This window comes from Hypanus sabinus, chromosome 4, assembly GCF_030144855.1.
Source record: "Hypanus sabinus isolate sHypSab1 chromosome 4, sHypSab1.hap1, whole genome shotgun sequence".
NCBI lineage: Eukaryota > Metazoa > Chordata > Chondrichthyes > Myliobatiformes > Dasyatidae > Hypanus > Hypanus sabinus.
This window is the reverse complement of record NC_082709.1, coordinates 110,405,899-110,424,241: the sequence shown is the minus strand read 5'-3', so window position 1 is coordinate 110,424,241 and position 18,343 is coordinate 110,405,899. Positions and strand designations below refer to the sequence as shown.

The 18,343-nt window shown below is 43.0% G+C and overlaps 1 protein-coding gene across 3 annotated transcripts in view; it reads left to right on the top strand.

Moving 5' to 3' along the window:
- Window positions 1–18,343, top strand: part of LOC132393083 (RCC1 and BTB domain-containing protein 2-like) — an 85,658-nt gene that overhangs the window by 33,328 nt on the left and 33,987 nt on the right. For all 3 annotated transcript variants that reach the window (XM_059967861.1, XM_059967863.1, XM_059967860.1), the window contains 2 exons: window positions 12,885–12,992; window positions 15,312–15,454. In XM_059967861.1, the coding sequence (XP_059823844.1) occupies window positions 12,885–12,992; window positions 15,312–15,454 (251 nt within the window). The remainder of the gene's footprint in view (window positions 1–12,884; window positions 12,993–15,311; window positions 15,455–18,343) is intronic.

Genomic DNA, 18,343 nt, shown 5'->3' with positions numbered 1-18,343 from the left:
TCCTCATACCGATAATCAGTAAAAAATTTTCTTTTTCCGTCATCCCAAAAAATTATCAGGGTTGCTGGGTGACGCATTATAAATTTATAACCCTTTTCCCATAAAACATTTTTCGCTGGGTTAAATTCCTTCTGTCTCTTCAGAAGGCCATAACTTGTATCAGGATAGAAAAGAACTGTTTTCCCTTCTATCATCAATGGCCTGTTTTTTTTTGCACGTTGGGCAGCCGCCTTCAGGATCTTTTCTTTATCTTGATATCTTAAACATCTTATCATGATTGATCATGGGTTTTGATCAATGAGGTCTTGGTCTTAAGGCCCTTTCAATTTCAATTAACTGAGTTCCTTCTTCCATTTCCAAATTTTCCGGGATCCATTTTTGAAAAATTTTTATTGAATCCTCTCCCTCTAAATCTTCTTTAAATCCAACAATCTTAATATTATTTCGTCTACTAAAATTTCCAAGCACATCCACTTTTTCCAACAACTGTTTTCTTTCTGATGTCCAGGCAGAAATATTGTCTTCCATTTTATTCATTCTTTCAATGATGTCTCCTGTTGTTTCTTCCAAGTCTTTAATTTTCTTATCCGATTTGTCCTGTTTTTTCGTAATTTTTTTGAACATAATCTTCATATTTTTATTATTTTTAATGCTTTTAATTCATGCATTATTTGCACCGAAGTTTTTCCTGTGTCTCCAGAAAAACTTTTAGCTTCATCTTCATCTGGGAATCTGCCTCAGATTCACTTTCACTTCCAGTTCCGATCGTAGCTGGGATTTATAGTTCAGGTTGCTCATGTTTGTGCATGCCCCTTCCTTCACGCACGCGCAATTCTTGTTGCTCTTTTTCTTTGGAGACTGTTGATGTTACCGCAGTTTCCTGTTCTGTATCGCCGGAGGTAAAATGCATTTGAGCCCGTGGCTCTTTTGTGGCGCCGGGCCCCGATTCTTTTCCAACTTGTGCCGTCTTCAAGGTAGTAGTTTTCTTCTGCTTCTGCTTATGAGTCATATTTTGGAACAATCCTGAGTAGCTTATAAGTAACTTTTAGAAAGTATTTACTAACTTTTCTTCGCTTAAACATTAATTTACTGATTTTTTTTACAGGAGAGCCGGATTTCCACGTCTCGATCCTACGTCATCACGTGACCCCCCCCCCCCCCCCCCCAGATGTCCAATATGTTGACTCCACTTGTTCTTTTTTGTGATCTCCAATGTTCCAAGCATGTCTAGCAATGTCCAGTTGAACCTCTCAGGTTGGGAATCATCCTGTGGGTTTTAGGACGTAGTCCTGGACTTCTCGACTCCAAGCATATATGAGCCTACTCTTGAAATCCCATCCCTGATTGCTATGTATCTGCCCGGGGAGACATAATGAATGAAATACTTCTCCCATAACACTTTGGCCATGGTGGATGCCCTCTGATCCTTGGTACGAAAGGCTTGCGCATATCTGGTGTAGTGATCTGTAATAACCAAGATATTCGCGGTGTTCCTGGCATCTGGCTCTATTGATAGGAAATCCAGACACACCAGCTCACGTGGCCCCATGCTCTGCAAGTGGGACAGTGGAGTCGCTCTCATAGCCAGCATCTTCTGCCATATGCATCGAATGCACGACTGGCAGTACTCTTCGACCTTTGGCGTTTCTCCGGTCCAGTAGAACTAATCTCTGACCAATCCATAGGTCTTGTCAACCCCCAAATGACCAAAATCATCATGAAGTGGCTTCAACCCAATCCTCCGATGCTCCTCGGGCAGAACCAGTTAGAAATACCGAGGCCAGTCTGGAGGCGACGTGACCCGGTATAGAATCTGGTTCTTCAGTTCCAGTCGGGGCCATTCTCTCAGTACCTGGAGTGCATCTTGCCCTCTTTGGCCATGTCCCCTTTCACAACCGTTGACCAAAAGGCACTTACGCACGGGTCATCTCACTGAGCAGCAGCCACTTCCCAGGGATCAATTCCAGCAACTGCTTTGTCTTCAGAGTGGTCAGGTTGCAGTAAGCTTGTGGAATGGCACCATCAGAAGCTCCTAAATGATCTACCACTTGATTCAGCCCTTGCCTTTCTTCTGCTTTCCCTGTGATGGAAAACTGGTACATGGCTTTGACTTCAGGCAGGAACACTCTCCCACTCTCCGTCCACGTCCAGCCCTTTATGTGCACATCGGGGCAACGTATCGGCATCAGTGTTCCTACTTCAGGCTGAAATCATAGGCAGACAATGCAGCCAACCACCGATGGCCTGTGGCATCCCATTTCACCAAGGTCAGGATATAAGTTAACGGGTTGTTGTCCATCCTCACCTCGAACTTGGTACCATATTGATTGTCAATTAGTTTATCCACCGCAGCCCAATTCAATGTTAGGAGCTCCAATTTGTGCGTGGGGTAGTTTTGCTCTGAGGGTGACAGACTATAGCTGACAAATGTGACAGATCTCAAACCTTTGCCCTGATCCTGATGCAGAACACCCTCTCAGCCCTCTCTGCTGGCATCCGTATGCAGTACATAACGGCAGTCGGTGGTCTGCAAAAGTCAGCACATGCACTTTCATCAGCAGTTCCTTCAGCCACTGAACGGCCTCTTCACATTTTGCATCACATCTTGCTCCAAAAGCCTCAAAAGGGCTAGGATAATCTTTACCATCCTCTCCTTTTGTCCTCCTCCCTTTCTTCCCCAAGGAAGGGTAACTGCACAGAAATTGATGTAAAAGGGGACTCACTTGAGTGTCGTCCTTCACGAACCTCCGATAGTACCCACAGAATCCAAGGAACGAGTGCAAAGCGCTCCCAGTCTGGGGCCTTGGCCATGTGGTCATCACCTGTATCTCAGATGGATCTGTAGCTACTCCATACCATGAGACTATGTGCCCAACATAGTTGACAGACGTCTTGCCCTCCAGGTAAAGTCCCAGCACCTTCAGTAGCCTTGCTTCATGTTCCTCCAAGGTAGACCTGAACACTGAGATCACCCAAGTACACCAACACCTCAGGCAAGTTCATCTCACCCACCGTTCTCTCCATGACACACTGGAAAGTTGCTGGGGCTCCCGATATGCTCAGGGACATCCTTTCAAACTGGGGGAATTCTAGTGGACATATGAATGACGTCTTTGTCAGCTTCACTCATGGGGATCTGATAATATCTACTCCTCAAGTCCAGCACACTGAACCACCTCGCACTACACAGGCAGGCCAGTGCATCTTCAGTACTCAGGACAGTATACTGGTCAGGGAATATATGCCTGTTCAGAGTCTGATAGTCCACACACATTCCCATTCTTTTTCCTGACCACTACTATTGGAGATGTGTAAGGGCTTCTGGACTCGGTGATGATCCCAGCTTCCTTCAGCTTCTAGACATGCTGCCAAACGTCTTCCACCTCTGCAGACGCTGTTTACCGTGACCCTTCTGTGAACGGGATGCCCTCTGTCACCCGGATGGTGTGGCAAGTGCTCCTGGAGCAACCCACATCAAACTTGCCAGTAGAAAGGACATCTTCCAGCTTCTTCATCTTCTGTATCAACCTCCTCTTTCAATCCGCAGGTACCAGTGAGTCCCTAAAGTTGAGTGACTCAGCAGTCAATTTCCCCTTTTTTTGAAGAGAGTTTCTCCCTGGCTTGTCTCACAGGGACTCTAGATATTACTGTCACCGGGAAGAGATGTGCCAGTGGCATCCCCCTGCCTGAGAGTCACCTCCCTCTCCAAAGTGTTCCCAGCACTGACTGTCATCCTGTTCACCTGTACAACTGAGGGCTTCTGCAGTTTGGCCTCACCAGTATCCCAGCAGGTCATTTCATTTCATAACTTGTCACACCAGACAGTCGGCCGTTCTTGTCTAGCGCGTAGTGTCAGGATTGGTCTCTTTTCGGATTAACCGAGTCACGGTATGAACGTTCCTGACTCGAGGCCGAGTGGCTAGCTCGACCTGGCATGGATGGAAAGCCCGGGTGCCGACTGGGTTGGAACTCGGGAGCCCTCGCTCCGGAGTCCGACGCTGATGCCACTGCGCCACCAGCAGATCAGCGTGACTCCTCTTTGTGGTCTTCCGGAGTATCCACCAAGAGGGTCTCAGCATCAGAAATTCCGGGAAACTTGGGGTTTCCTGTCACTCTAGCTACTTCCCCAGACCATAATACGACTGGTTTGGACTGGGTGTACCAAGCAGTCCTTCGTCTAAGCCAAGCACTCCCTCAAAAGCAGCTCGGAACACAGGGTGAACGGACAATATTTTCAGAAAGCTCTCTCCAACTTTCTTCTTGCAGGCTTCCACTAGCCTCCTCACAATAGGAGTATTTGTTCCCACAAGAATTGATTCTTCACCCTTCTCGAGCATGTCCAGACAGACCAACAGCAGTGTATCAAAGACCTCAGTTACTCCCACATCTGTCTCTGAAAACTCCAGCTTCAACAACAAGTAACCATCATACAGGGAGTCATCCATACTAAGATCCCGGATCTTTAGCGCACTGAGTGGCATCAGTGGTGAATGTGAACCTGAGAGCCTGTGTCAAGTATGACTTCTGTAGCGATACACTGGAGCTTGGCCCCACTAAGCCTTCAGGAATAGGGTTTTTTCTTTAGGGTGTTCTTTGATGTATTGCTGGGAGCATGTTCCATGGAGATGCCATGCCGTTCCCTCACTGGGTCTCTTCTAAGTTCCTGGCATTTTTCACGGTGTAGCTAGCCGGGAGCTCACTCTCCGAAGGCTTCACACTCCTGCCTGAAGTGTCCCTCTTCCCCATAGTTATAGCAGACAGTACCGGTTGCTCCCCTTCTCATGGAACCCTATTCATTAGTAGCCCTCTGCTTTATCCTCCCCCACGTGTCGGCTTTTCATGTAGGGTGGCCGTACTGACTGATAACAACCGAGACATCTCAGTTCTAAACTCTGCCACGAGCTCCTTTATGCCATGAGCCCGGGGGTGGGCTTTCAGGAGACACCAGCAAAGGGGGCTACTCCCAAGGGCTATACCCTGCTGACAGAGCCTCCTGTGCCTCCATTGCACCCTCCTTCTCTCTTACTTCTCTGATCAGCTCAACAGACGAGGGTGAGAGAGCACATCTTTTTGAGACGTTTGGAAACCCCAAGCAATCATGTCCAAGTAGCAGCTTTTACTACTTGGTCCATTCTTAACTGATACACCTCAGGTGTTTGAATGTTCCCTCTACGCCACAAGCAACTCAGCTGTCTCTCTAGCCGAGAAATGTTTCTCCTTCTTCTCCTGAAACCCCATCATAAGTTCCATAGGGCTTCCTGCCAAAAACATTTTCTAGCGCTCACATGTAGCTTGCAGAAGTAGCCAAAGGGTTCTGTGTCTTTCAGGATCTCACTACCACGTCAGCAGCTGGACCTCTCGGACTCTCTACCAGTTGCTGTCTTTTCACGTCATTAGAGCACTGCCACTCAACCATCATCTGAGAGGTCTGCTCCACCCAAGTCTCATTGTCCCATTCCCCGAGAACCTCTTGAGTCTACAATAACTGGGACTTTGCCAGGGAGACAAGGGCCCGATGCCAATTCAGAATGCTTACCCCTCGCAGGAGGACTCATTAAACCTTCTAAATCAGACCACTTCTTTCCCTCACTCTACAGGAACGAGAGCAACTTGCCTTTGAAGTCTCTGCCCCCAGCTACGGGAAACTCTGCTTCCAATTTGGCACTCTTGCCTACACTCCCCTCCTCCTGGAACGTATGGACAGTCCACACTCCCCCTCTCCAGGGGCCCCAATAGTACCAGGCAGTTCAACTGCCATTATGTCAGTGCTAGTCTGGTCTAAAACAAAGTCGTTGCCCGCCATTTTGGCACACCTCCGCTCTATGATCATAACTGTTCCTACAGCTTTAACGGTACTCAAGAGTCCAAATTAACAATTCATTGGGGCTACGAAAGTTTATCCCACTCAATACACACTCAATATCCCACTCATTACCAGTAATCCCATGGATTTGCATCACTGCTCAACACCTGCAGCATCCATAACCACATATTTTAAACTCTTTACTGAACAATGGTTTAACACAGGCTAAAACACACAACCCACTGGATCAGTGCTCAGGGCAATCACACAGCTTACAACAAAATCGATCTGGGACGACACCACCACAATGAAACCCCGCTTTCCTCGGGCTGCGTACAACTAGGGAATACACATTCCGGTCTTGCCAAATCTCTGAGACTGGGATGGCTGTCCCACCCCAAATTCAGTTTTGTGAATGCTGTGAAATTTCCTACCTGGTTATAACTCAGTGCCAAGAATTAACAGACAGCACGCTGCATACGATTAAAGGAATTATATTTATGAATGTTTACTAAATTAAAGGGTTAGTAAAGAAAAGAAAGAAAAAAAGCAAAAGGGGCCCATTACAATTAAACAGTCAAATGTGCACAAGTTAGAGCTCAGCTCTACTAAAACTCATGCTCACCTTTCCTCAGTGGATCACTGCTTTCTCCATCGATCACGGTCCCCCAACAGGCTGATTCCTACGACTGGTTCTCTCCAACACCTTCTCTCTTCATCTTCCACCAAACCAAGACCCCAGCTGACACTGGCATCAGGCACACACAAAAAAAACGCTCCCCACATTCCAAAGCTCCTGTCATCTCTAACCGCAACCTAACCATCACATTAGCAGTGAAACCTTTACCAGGCCATTGCCTACAGATTTAGGAACTACTGTGTCTACACCTGAATCCAAGTCCTTAATATGAAAAAGTAACAGTATCTTCTGTTGGGGAGCAGAGCAATACATTGCACCACAGCTGAATCTCAACAGCTGAAAATCATGTATTGTGACCAGGATTGTGAACTGTCATCTGACTAGTGTTCTATACAGTTCTTAAAAAACTCTTGAATTATCACTTGTTTGTGTCTAGAATAACCTTACTGTTCCTGCAGCCCCGCTTTGGTTAATAAAAGGCATAGTCTCCAAGACATCTTCAAGGAGCAACACACAAAATGCTGGAGGAACTGACCTCAGAAAGGCAGTGTCCATCATTAAGGACCCCCACCAAGGACATGCCCTCTTCTCATCGTTACCATAGGAAAGGGGGTACAGAAGCCTGACGGCACACAGCGGTTCAGGAACAGCTTCTTCCCCTCTTACATCTGATTTGTAAATGGACACTGAACCCATGAACACTACCGCATTACTTTTTTAAAATTTCTGTTTTTGCATTACTTACTGTAATTTAACTGTTATATTTTTTTTCTCTCACCCTTATGGGTGGTGTGTATGTGTATTTTTCCCTCAAGCTTGGGAGCTTAAGAGTTCAGTGCAGTATACGTGCTGTTTCTAGTAGTGTGCTCTTCTGGACCAAGATCTCAGATGATGTTCCTAGCATTTTTTTGGAGCCACTGTCCTAGTCCAGGTGTCACAGCTCCACATGTTCCTCTCACCACCAGGATTACTCTGGCTTTAACTTTCCACATAGTTTCTGCTTGCTCTTCAAGTCCTGGTATTCTCCAGCTTCTATTCTTTCTTCCTCATGTTGCCGTCATTCGGGATTGCCACGTCGATTACTATTGCTTTCTTTGTTCCTTGTCCAGTATTACTATGTCTGTTTGGTTGGCCAGTACCTGCATTTTGAGTGTTTCCCATTTGGACTGGGGAGTGTCTGATCCACACTCGGTGCAGATTTTCCTGTACACAATTCCTGCATCCTGGTTGTGCCATTCAGTGAATGCTGTCCCTGCCTCCATCTTTTCTCTGCTACTATTTACTGGATGGTTTCAGCGTACACTCTGCACCTTGGGTCTTGTCTGGTGTGATAGACCCCTGCTTCTATCGCCCTTTTGCTTCGTGTCTGTTCTTGTCCGGCCAGGAGCAGTGCCTCCGTGCTCTCCCTCAGCCCTGCCATTTCCAGCCATTGGTAGGACTTTCTTACGTCAGCCACCTCTGATATCTGGCGATGGTGCATCCCATGCAGTGGTTTGTCCTGCCGTGGCCTCTGATCCTCAGGCTCTTCACCCACTTTCATTTCCATGACCCCTCCCTGCTGTCTGAGGTATTCTTCTAGCAGGTCATCCTTAAGGGCCATCTTCCTGACATACTCATTTCTTCCAGGACTGTGGCCTTGACTGTGAAGTAGATACTTATTGTAATTCTGTTTTTTTTTTCCTATATTTATCATCTACTGCTGCTGCAAAGTTAACAAATTTCAAGACATATGGTAGCGATATTAAATCTGATTCTGATTCTAAATGTTCTTTTAACATCTTACTTACGTGATCTGTTGCCATTAAGAATCTTTGCAAGTCAGCCCAGGTCTCTGTTTTACTATACCTCTTAAAATACTGTCATTTATTATATTTTCCCTTGCATTTTCCTGCATGACACAGAAAGAGCCCACTTGACCCATTGAGTTGAGCCTGTGCTTGCTTTTAGAACACACCTTTATCCTATAATCCCACTTGATACCCTGTATGTTACTCTTATTCATATGTCCATTAACATCTCTTGCCTCCCCCACCCTCCACCCACAACTAATTCATTGGGAGGAATTTTAACTGTTTACAAGCCGTCGGAATATGGGAGGAAACCTGAGCATTTGGGGGAAACCCACACAGTCGCAAGGAATATGAAAACTAAGTCAGGATTAAACGTGGGTTCTGAAGCTCTGAATCATCAGCACTAATCTCTTTATCAGTTTTTAACTCACCCATTATCTCAGCTATGCATCCATTTTCTGGAATTCAGCAGCAAGTTCTCCCTTCCTAGAAACTGATACAGTAAGTGCAATGCAATACTTCAGCCACACTCATTATCTTTGTTGTGTCAAATTTGTACTATTATCAGAGCCATGGCACGGAAAGCTGGTAAATGATTAATATAGCTTCATTAATTTTGTTTTCTTGCTTTGCATGTCTTTCCTGAACATCTTTGTGTCCAGGAATATTCTGCACCCAATCTTGCCAATGATCTATCTTGGACCTTTAATCATTTTAGCATGTTCCAAAAGCTCTTTTGTGCTATCTATATTACCAAATAATAGATGTCACAATGGACTTTTAATACCATTAGCCCTCTGGCTGTGAGACGGAGACACCTCGTTTTTCCTTATTAGCCCGTGGTACATTGAATTACCGGGTGAACGAGTAGTCTTTGTGGTACTCTAAGTCTGTGTCTTTATTGATGCTTTGCTGCACACGTGAGTGCTCGGTGGAGGGGTGGGGGAGATGATGTTATGCTGGTGGGGGGGGGGTACTGCTTATGCATGGAGGGGGTCTTTGGGGTTCTAACATTTAACTGTCATTTATTCTTCGTGGCACTCCTGTTTTCGTGGATGTTTATGAAGAAAAAGAATTTCAGGATGTATATTGTATACATTTCTCTGACATTAAATGTACCTTTTTATTAATTTTTTTTTAAGTTTCTACAATAAAACAAAAAAAACTGTGGAAAAAAAAGAGGTTTATACAGTGCAAAACAAAAGTATCAATTGTACAGTTTATAACAGTTAAGGAAATGCACCCATAGTAGAATTGTATAAAGTTAGTTGCCATCCCACCCTCCCCCTACCCAACTCCAAGCCAACCTTACGGTATATAAAAGTTAATCAGAACTTTGATCACCACGGAGCTGTATTTTTTTTTAAAAAGAAGGTATATTGCCTACTACCTGAGCTATAATATGTTTACACATTAAAAAAAACTGTAAATCTTATCCGAAAGAAGCTGGAAGTAAGAGATTTAAATGAAAAAGAGAAGAGGGAGGGATGAACCCTTAACCTAAATGGGAATTATGAAAATATTCAAGAAAAGGTCCCCATACCTTTTGGAACTTTATATCCAAATTAAGAAGTGAATAATGAATCTTTTCAAGGTCTGAGCAGGACTTAATGTCTCTGAGGCTTTGAGCATGAGTGGGTGGGGCAGCATATCTCCACCTAAGAAGGACTGCACATCTGGCCAAAAGAGAGGTGAAAGACAGTGTGCAACGTTTAGTCAGAGTCAGATGCGTGTCAACTTCTCCCGAGGTGCTGAAAAGAGCAATTGGAGGGTTAGGTTCCAAGTAGCAATTAAGTATATGGGATAAAGTTAAAAAGACATCTCTCCAGAATTTCTTCAAGCTAGGACAAGCCCAATACATAAGAATAAGGGAAGCCTCACCCCCTTTACTCTCGTTGCAACAGGGACTAATATCAGGATAGAACTGCGATAGTTTAGTTTTAGACATATGAGCCCTGTATACAACCTTGAACTGTAAAAGGCAGTGGCGATCACATAAAGAATTTGAATTAACTGACTTGAGAATTGAATCCCAACCTCATCGGACAGAGGAAGATTTAAATCATGCTCCCATGCAGTTTTAATTTTGTCAAAGGGGGCTCGCCTCAACATCACTAACGTATCTCGAATAGTAGATATTAAACCTTTACCTAATGGGTTTATGTGAAGAAGCAAGTCCACAATGTTTTTATTGGGTACCTCAGGAAAGTTTGGTATTAAAGGGTTGACACAATGTCTAATTTGGAGATATCTAAAGGAATGAGTGTTGGGTAGGTTGAACTCTTTATCCCCAATGTTTTCACTCCTTAACAAAGTTAGCCAGCTTTCTGGATACAAACTTAATTTACATAAGAGTCAACTCTTTCCAATAAACAGAGAAGCACAAGTATTAGAATTTCATGACCTCCCTTTTAAGGTAGTAAATAATCAATTCACTTAAAAATAAAAACACAAAATGCTGGCAGAACTCAGCAGGCCAGACAGCGTCTATGGGAGGACGTAGTGACAACGTTTCGGGCTGAAATGTTGTCACTAACTCCTCCCATAGATGCTGTCTGGCCTGCTGAGTTCTGCCAGCATTTTGTGTTTTTATTTATTTCCAACATCTGCAGAATCACTCGGGTTGCCAATCAATTTACTTACCTTGTTATTACAGTAACAAAGAATCATAAGCGTCTTTTTGGAGAAAATTTCACTAATCTTTTAAATCATTCAAAAAAGAGTTTAGCACAGTGGTCACCCCGTCCATGTCTCTGATAGGTCAAATTAATGTCATTAAACGTATATCCTTCCTAAATGTTTATACTTATTTCAATCTTCACCAATTTTTATTTCTAAAGCTTTGTTTGACTTGTTAGATTCTATTATTTCACCCTATCTATGGAAGAGCAAACGTCCCAGACTAAATAAAGCTCGCCTTCAAAAACCTAAAAGGGTAGATGGTATGGCCTTGCCCAATTTTCGCTTATGTTACTGGGCAGCCAACATACATTGTCTTATCTTTTGATCTTACCTTTATAATCGGTCTGACTGCCCAATATGGGTAGGAATGGAGTTGAACTCTAATAAGAATTTCTCCATCTCCGCACTTCCTTGCCATCTGCCTAAACCAATTGTTAATCCGGTTATCAGACACTCTAAGAATATGGGCTCAGTTCAGAAAATATAATGGGCTTCACAGTTTCTCTCTCTTTCCAGTCCTATTCTACATAATCATCTTTTTCGGCCTTCTATGCAGGATTCAACATTTCAAGACTGGCACAGAAAGGGCATTAGGTGCTTTAAAGATCTTTTCATAAGCAATCGCTTTGCAACTTTTGAACAATTGTCTGTAAAGTTCCAACACTCATTTCTTAAATGTACCTTTGAAATCAAATCCAGTTTTATGTGCTAAAGATCTCCTTTTATGTGCGTTTGTTAGTGCAACATAAATGCCCTTCCACTTGCCGAATTAGTTTAAACCCTTCTTTCAAGATTTTGCTGCCGGTTCTATTCAGATTCAGTCTCCGTCTCTTCTTTTCCTAACATTCCAGGAATCTAGAGCCCCGTTTTCTGCACCTTCTCTCCTGTAATCATTGCATTATCATCTTTTTCTGTACTTATGATCTGAGAATACCACCTCTGAGGTCTTGCTCCTTACACTCAATTCTTCATTTTTATTTGGAAGCTAGATGATGAGACCGTTAGTGTTCTGGGTGTAAGATGGTTAATTTGATGAATGGAACCTTAGTGGTTGACTCCGTTGTTGAACATCATCTGGTGTGGCTCATGTGTCGCACTCTGATAAGCAGTCTTTGCTGCATTTTCTGTAGATGAGGTGGGCTGAAAGTTGTACTAAGAATTGCTGGCACCTGTTATGTTTGGATTCTATTAGGCAGTTGAGCACCTCGTTTCTCTTTGATTTCTTCTGATGCCATCCAAATGTCCTGGCAGTTGTTGGGGTGCTTTTGGGGTTAGGGCATAAAGCAGACATTGACTTCAGCAACCAACCTTCAGATCTGCATGTGCATTGAAGATCAAATATAAAATGTAACACTGAACAATGGGTAGAAAACACAGATCTAAATTTGTTACTTGAGTGTCTTTGGGTGTCTCTAGTATGGGCATGAAGGAGGGAGATGTGAAAGGAATGTGTAGTTTAAAGAAAGCATTGTAAATATGGATTTGTTTGAATTGTCCTGAACCTTTGATTTTTAGCATATAAAATGTTGTGTAGAGTTGGGTCAGGCAGATCTTGTTTCTTATCGGGTCTCTCTCTAACTGATTCTGACAGATATTGGCAGAATATCAATGTAATGTTAGTTCAAAAACAATATTTCATAGATTCCATTACCTCTTTAAAGTGAGGGAAAAGAAACAGCATAGAAGAGTTCCTCCAGCATTTTGCGTGTGTTGAATGTAGAAGAATAGTTCAATTATGGATTTTGGAACATTATCAATCCTTTAACTAACTCTTTGAAATAGATATGCACTTATTTAATTGCTTTTAGTGCAACTTTGCTATGCAAAAATAAGCTGTTATGTTTGCCAACAAAAAGAACAATTATACATTTGGGGAATATTAATTCATATTGAGGTATCCTTGAGCTATGAAGGGTGCTATGAAAAATAGTTCCTTTCTTTTATTAAAAGTGTTTGCTTTTCATTATAGGTGTATGGCTGGGGTTACAATGGTAATGGACAGCTTGGATTGGGTAGTAATGGCAATCAACCGACGCCTTGCAGGCTAGCAGCATTACAAGGAATACATGTGTGCCAGGTATGTTTGATGAAAGATCTGATGTGTCGTGATAACCTAAGTCTTGTTTTAGCTTGTTGGAGTCACTCCCCTATGAACCAATGTAGCTAGGAGATAAATCTGGACTAAAATAAAAACTGAAGATGACGGGAAATATTCAGCATGTTTGGCAGCATCCCTAGAGACACAAACAGAATTAAAGTTTCACTTCAATGATTGTTCATCAGAGCAGACTTTAAGAAGGCATTATGGTTGATAATCTGAAGACCTATGTTATGAAGCACTGTAAAATGTAATGTATCTACCTATGTGAGACTATACGTGACCACTGAACTATGATAAGGAGGTTATTAAAGGAAACATTGCAGTGTGTGGTACCAGGGCTCATGTTATATAGCCCAGTTAATTATTGCTGATCTTTCACCGTGTGGTTTTGCATTTATTTGCATGTGAAGCTAATGCAGTTGCTGAACCACACAGCATTAGGCAGATGTATTGAGTTCTACTCTGGTTGTTCACTGGGCCTTTACTGGAGTTATGCTGCATGTGATTTGGTAACCAAGTAGTGCAGGACTGCTTCCTGCAGAAAGAGACTTCGTATTTTTCTTCAGAGATTCTGAGGGGTACCAGATTCTGGAATTCGATACATCCTTTCTGAATTTGCATAGGGGTAGTTTAGCCTACCAATGTCAACACTACTACTTAAAGCGGAGTCACCAACCATTTTTTGCACTGCGGACTGGTTTAATATTGACAATATTCTTGTGGACTGGCCGGGGGGGGGGTTGGTGGTGGGTGTTAATCACGACCGGAATATAGGTGATAAGTCAACCATAAGTCACTTACAAGTGGCTAATACACTCAATTTCATTTCTAGAAGGATTTATCTAACAAATTTAATATTAAACACACAGCGCATATTTTCCTTGCATGAACATAGTGATAAGTCAATTATAACTCACCTATTAAGTAAGTCAATAGCATCGTAACATTTTAAGTAATGCTTAGATATTAAACACACAGCGCATATTTTCCTTGTATAAACATAAAAAACCATTGCAACACACCAGTGAGAGGACAAGGTAAGGGCCAGAGGTCCGTACCGGGGCCGCAGCAGTCGCAGTCCGGAGAGAGCGACCAACCGAGCGAGGAGTGCGACTGGGCGCGTGCCTGCACCCTTTGTAGGTAGGTGGGATCTATCAGCCGACAAAAGTTTGGCTTGAGGGATGACTTTCAGTAGATCGCAGCGAGGTAGCTGCTCTGCTACTTACGAAACCCTGAGCCCGAATGAGGTTGTCTGCCAATATTTTAGCACCAGGTTTCCCACGAACATTGGGTGTGCTAAACAGGTTTAGAGGCAGTGCCCATCTGTCTGCACTCCAGGCCAGTAGCAACGGTACTTCTCGCTGGCTGCGCAATGCGGTCGGTTACCTGAGGCCAACCAGTGATCCCAGGCGCTAGGGTAACACTGCGTTGACTTCGTGTGTGTTCAAGTTTAACAGTGGGCGTGACAGGGAATGAGGAAAGATGCAGCTGACTCATAGCGTTTCATATCGCCAAATCATATTGTTTCCTCGCGGCCTGGTAGCACATACTATGCGGCCCGGTGGTCGGGGACCACTGACTTAAAGAACATGAGCTCCACTGAAGTGCTTCCATTGGGTAACACCCCCGTCGATAGTACCCATGGAGTCTGCATTTAAATGTCATTGGGCTGGGCTCTAGGTATAATTGATACTTAATCATGTTCTACCTTGAAATTTAATCTGTGTGGAGATGTTTCTGGCTAAGATGTAGTGTACATTGAATAAGTGATTATTAATACGAATTTGTCAGAGCTGTAGTTTGAGATTTCATACTCTGGAATCTTTACCATTTTGTCCATCAGGTTGCAGGCTTCAGTTAGGGGCATGTAGCACTTCAACTTGGATACAGATATGTGGTTTTGCAGGAGTGTGAGATGATGTCTGGGTTCCCCAAACAAATGCATGATTGGATTTTAGGATATGGATCAATACCTGGACTACCCAGACAGGTAGTTTCTGGGAAAGACTCTTACATTTTGTCCGAGTATATGTTTCTTGCAGTCTTCTGAGTCCTGCATGCATTACCAAAGTTTGAGATTGTTGAAATTGAAAACTGAGTTGCGACAAAATCCCCTGACACCATATGATATGCAACTAAAGAAAATTTGCATAGTATTTGCAAACGTAAAAAAAATAGTTTCCTATTCCTATCCCCAAGATACCAGAATCACAGTAACAGAGGTGCTGAAATAAACAGTCATGTGTGAAATCTATGTGGTGACTGATGCTGGTGTTTACTGTTTATAACCCGTAGATTGTCTGTGGCTACGCCCATGCTCTTGCACTAACAGATGAAGGCTTGCTCTATTCCTGGGGAGCTAACACGTATGGCCAGTTGGGCAGCGGCATTAAAAGCAATCAGTCTTGTCCAGTCCAAATCACGCTGGACAAGGAAAGGTAATGGGTGAACAGAAATCTCATGCATCAATATGTTAATATTCACAATAATACTTTAAGTATGTTGTTGCAGAGAACTTAATTTCTTGTTTGATCATTTGTAGTGATCAATGTGCCAATATGTTCCCATTTTTTGAACAAGTAAACTACAATGTTCTTTTCAAATGGCATCATTAAAAATGATGCCTTAAATGAAGCAGCTGAATCTACTCTGCTGCCTAGATATCATAAATTGCCCAGCAAATCTTATCTTACTGCACATTTTGTGCCATTGCTTGGTCTGGTCAAGCAGAATAGAGTGATTTAGGTAAAACACGTTTTTATAGTAAGCCTTAAAAACTGGTGGTCACTGTAATATAGATAATGTCTTGTTACATCTGCAGCTCTTGGATTCCAGAATAGTTTGTTAACAGTGCAATCAGCTTTTGTTGAGGCAAATGTTTACATTAGAGGAGAGCAGAAGAAATTATCTACCTGGTCTCTTGCCTCATCTTCAATTCTTCCCCTTTTCCAAATACTGTGGATTCCTGTTAATTGGGACACATTGGAAGTATTACATTTTGGTCCAATTAAACGGCTGCCCCATTTAGCTGAGGTTTCAAGGAAATAGTCAAAAAGGTATAAAAAAAAGTCAAACTACTGTTTAACTGAGTAATAAAGTATGTATTTAAATGAAATATGGAACAGATTAGAGTACTACCAATACTACTACAGTACTGTAGTTTTACTTCCTAATAAGAATTGACAGGGGAATTCATCCAGTGTATGATGCCATATTTTTGATTGACTATAAAAGAACAAAATTAGTGCAGATACTGGACTGCCTTCATACAATGCTTTCAATTATTCTATCCTCCAAATCTTCACTTTCATTGTAACATTCAAGATGATTATCGATACTTTCGAGTTCTTTCTAGTTCGTAACTTATTGAAGTAGTGAAATTGTTTCATTGTCACTCCTAGCTGTTTCTGGCAACTTCAAGCCTGAATGCTTGAAACCGCAGAGAGCAGAACAGTTCTGAATTGTCTTACTGCTCATTTCCCACCAACTATCAGTGACAAAAATCACTGCTTTTGAACACAAACACATGCAACTGATGCTATGTAAAAGCTGTTAGTTCTAAGCACGGTGTGATGTCTAATGGCCTCATAAACGCACGCGACTGACACTGGTTAGAAATTGCCTGGCAGCAGTCTCCTGTCTGAATTAATAGTTGTTGTTCTTTAAGATTTGTCCCAAGTAAGCAGTTACTTAAATTAACTGATGGTCCAATTAACCGGAATCCGCTGTATTTGTATGTACCCTACCATCAGTTTTTATTTGATAATGTTCAGTGCAGCTTTTTGAGGTATTTTACCACATTAGGGGCACTCCAGACATGGAAGTTCATGTTTTCCTTTCAAGTGTATTACGGATTCTGCTTTCACCATTGTATTGGATTGGCCTTCCATAAGCTTCTCAAAAAAAATTAACATTACCTTTTCATACTTATTATAGACAATAGACAATAGGTGCAGAAGTAGACCATTCGGCCCCTCGAGTCTGCACTGCCATTCTGAGATCATGGCTGATCATTCACTATCAATACCCAGTCCCTGCCTTGTCCCCATATCCCTTGATTCCCCTATCCATCAGATATCTATCTAGCTCCTTCTTGAAAGCATCCAGAGAATTGGCCTCCACCGTCTTCCAAGGCAGTGCATTCCACACCTCCACAACTCTCTGGGAGAAGAAGCTCTTCCTCAACTCTAGTTTAAATAACTGACCTCTTATTTTCAATCCATGCCCTCTGGTACTGGACTCTCCCAACATCTGGAACATATTTCCTGCCTCAATCCTATCAAATCCTTTAATTATCTTAAACGTTTCAATCAGATCCCCTCTTAATCTCCTCAATTCCAGCGCGTACAAGCCCAATCTCTCCAATCTCTCTGCGTAAGACAGCCCTGCCATCCCAGGAATCAACCTAGTGAATCTACGCTGCACTTCCTCAATTGCCAGAATGTCCTTCCTTAAATCTGGAGACCAAAACTGTACACAATATTCCAGGTGTGGTCTCACCAGGGCCCTGTACAAGTGCAAAAGGACATCCTTGCTCTTGTATTCAATTCCCCTTGTAACAAAGGCCAACATTCCATTTGCCCTCTTCACTGCCTGTTGCACTTGCTCATTCACCTTCATTGACTGGTGAACTAGGACTCCTAGGTCTCTTTGCATTTCTCCCTTACCTAACTCTACACCGTTCAGACAATACTCTGCCCTCTTGTTCCTGCTTCCAAAGTGGATAACTTCACATTTATTCACATTGAATGACATCTGCCAAGTATCTGCCCACTCACCCAGCCTATCCAAGTCTCCCTGTATTCTCCTAACGTCCTCTTCGCATGTCACACTGCCACCCAGTTTAGTATCGTCAGCAAACTTGCTGATATAGTTTTCAATGCCCTCATCTAAATCATTGACATAAATCATAAAGAGCTGTGGTCCCAATACAGAGCCCTGTGGTATCCCACTAGTCACCTCCAGCCAGTCCGAGAAACACCCATTCACTGCTACCCTTTGCTTTCTATCTGCCAACCAGTTTTCTATCCATGTTGAAACCCTGCCCCCAATGCCATGAGCTCTGATTTTACTCACCAATCTCCTATGTGGCACCTTATCGAATGCCTTCTGAAAATCTAGGTATACAACATCCACTGGCTTACCCTCGTCTAACATCCTTGTTACACCCTCAAAAAACTCCAACAGATTAGTGAAGCATGATTTGCCCTTGGTAAATCCATGCTGGCTTGGCCTAATCCTATTTCTGCCATCTAGATGTGCCACTATTTTGTCCTTAATAATGGACTAAAGCATCTTCCCCACGACTGACGTTAGGCTAACAGGGC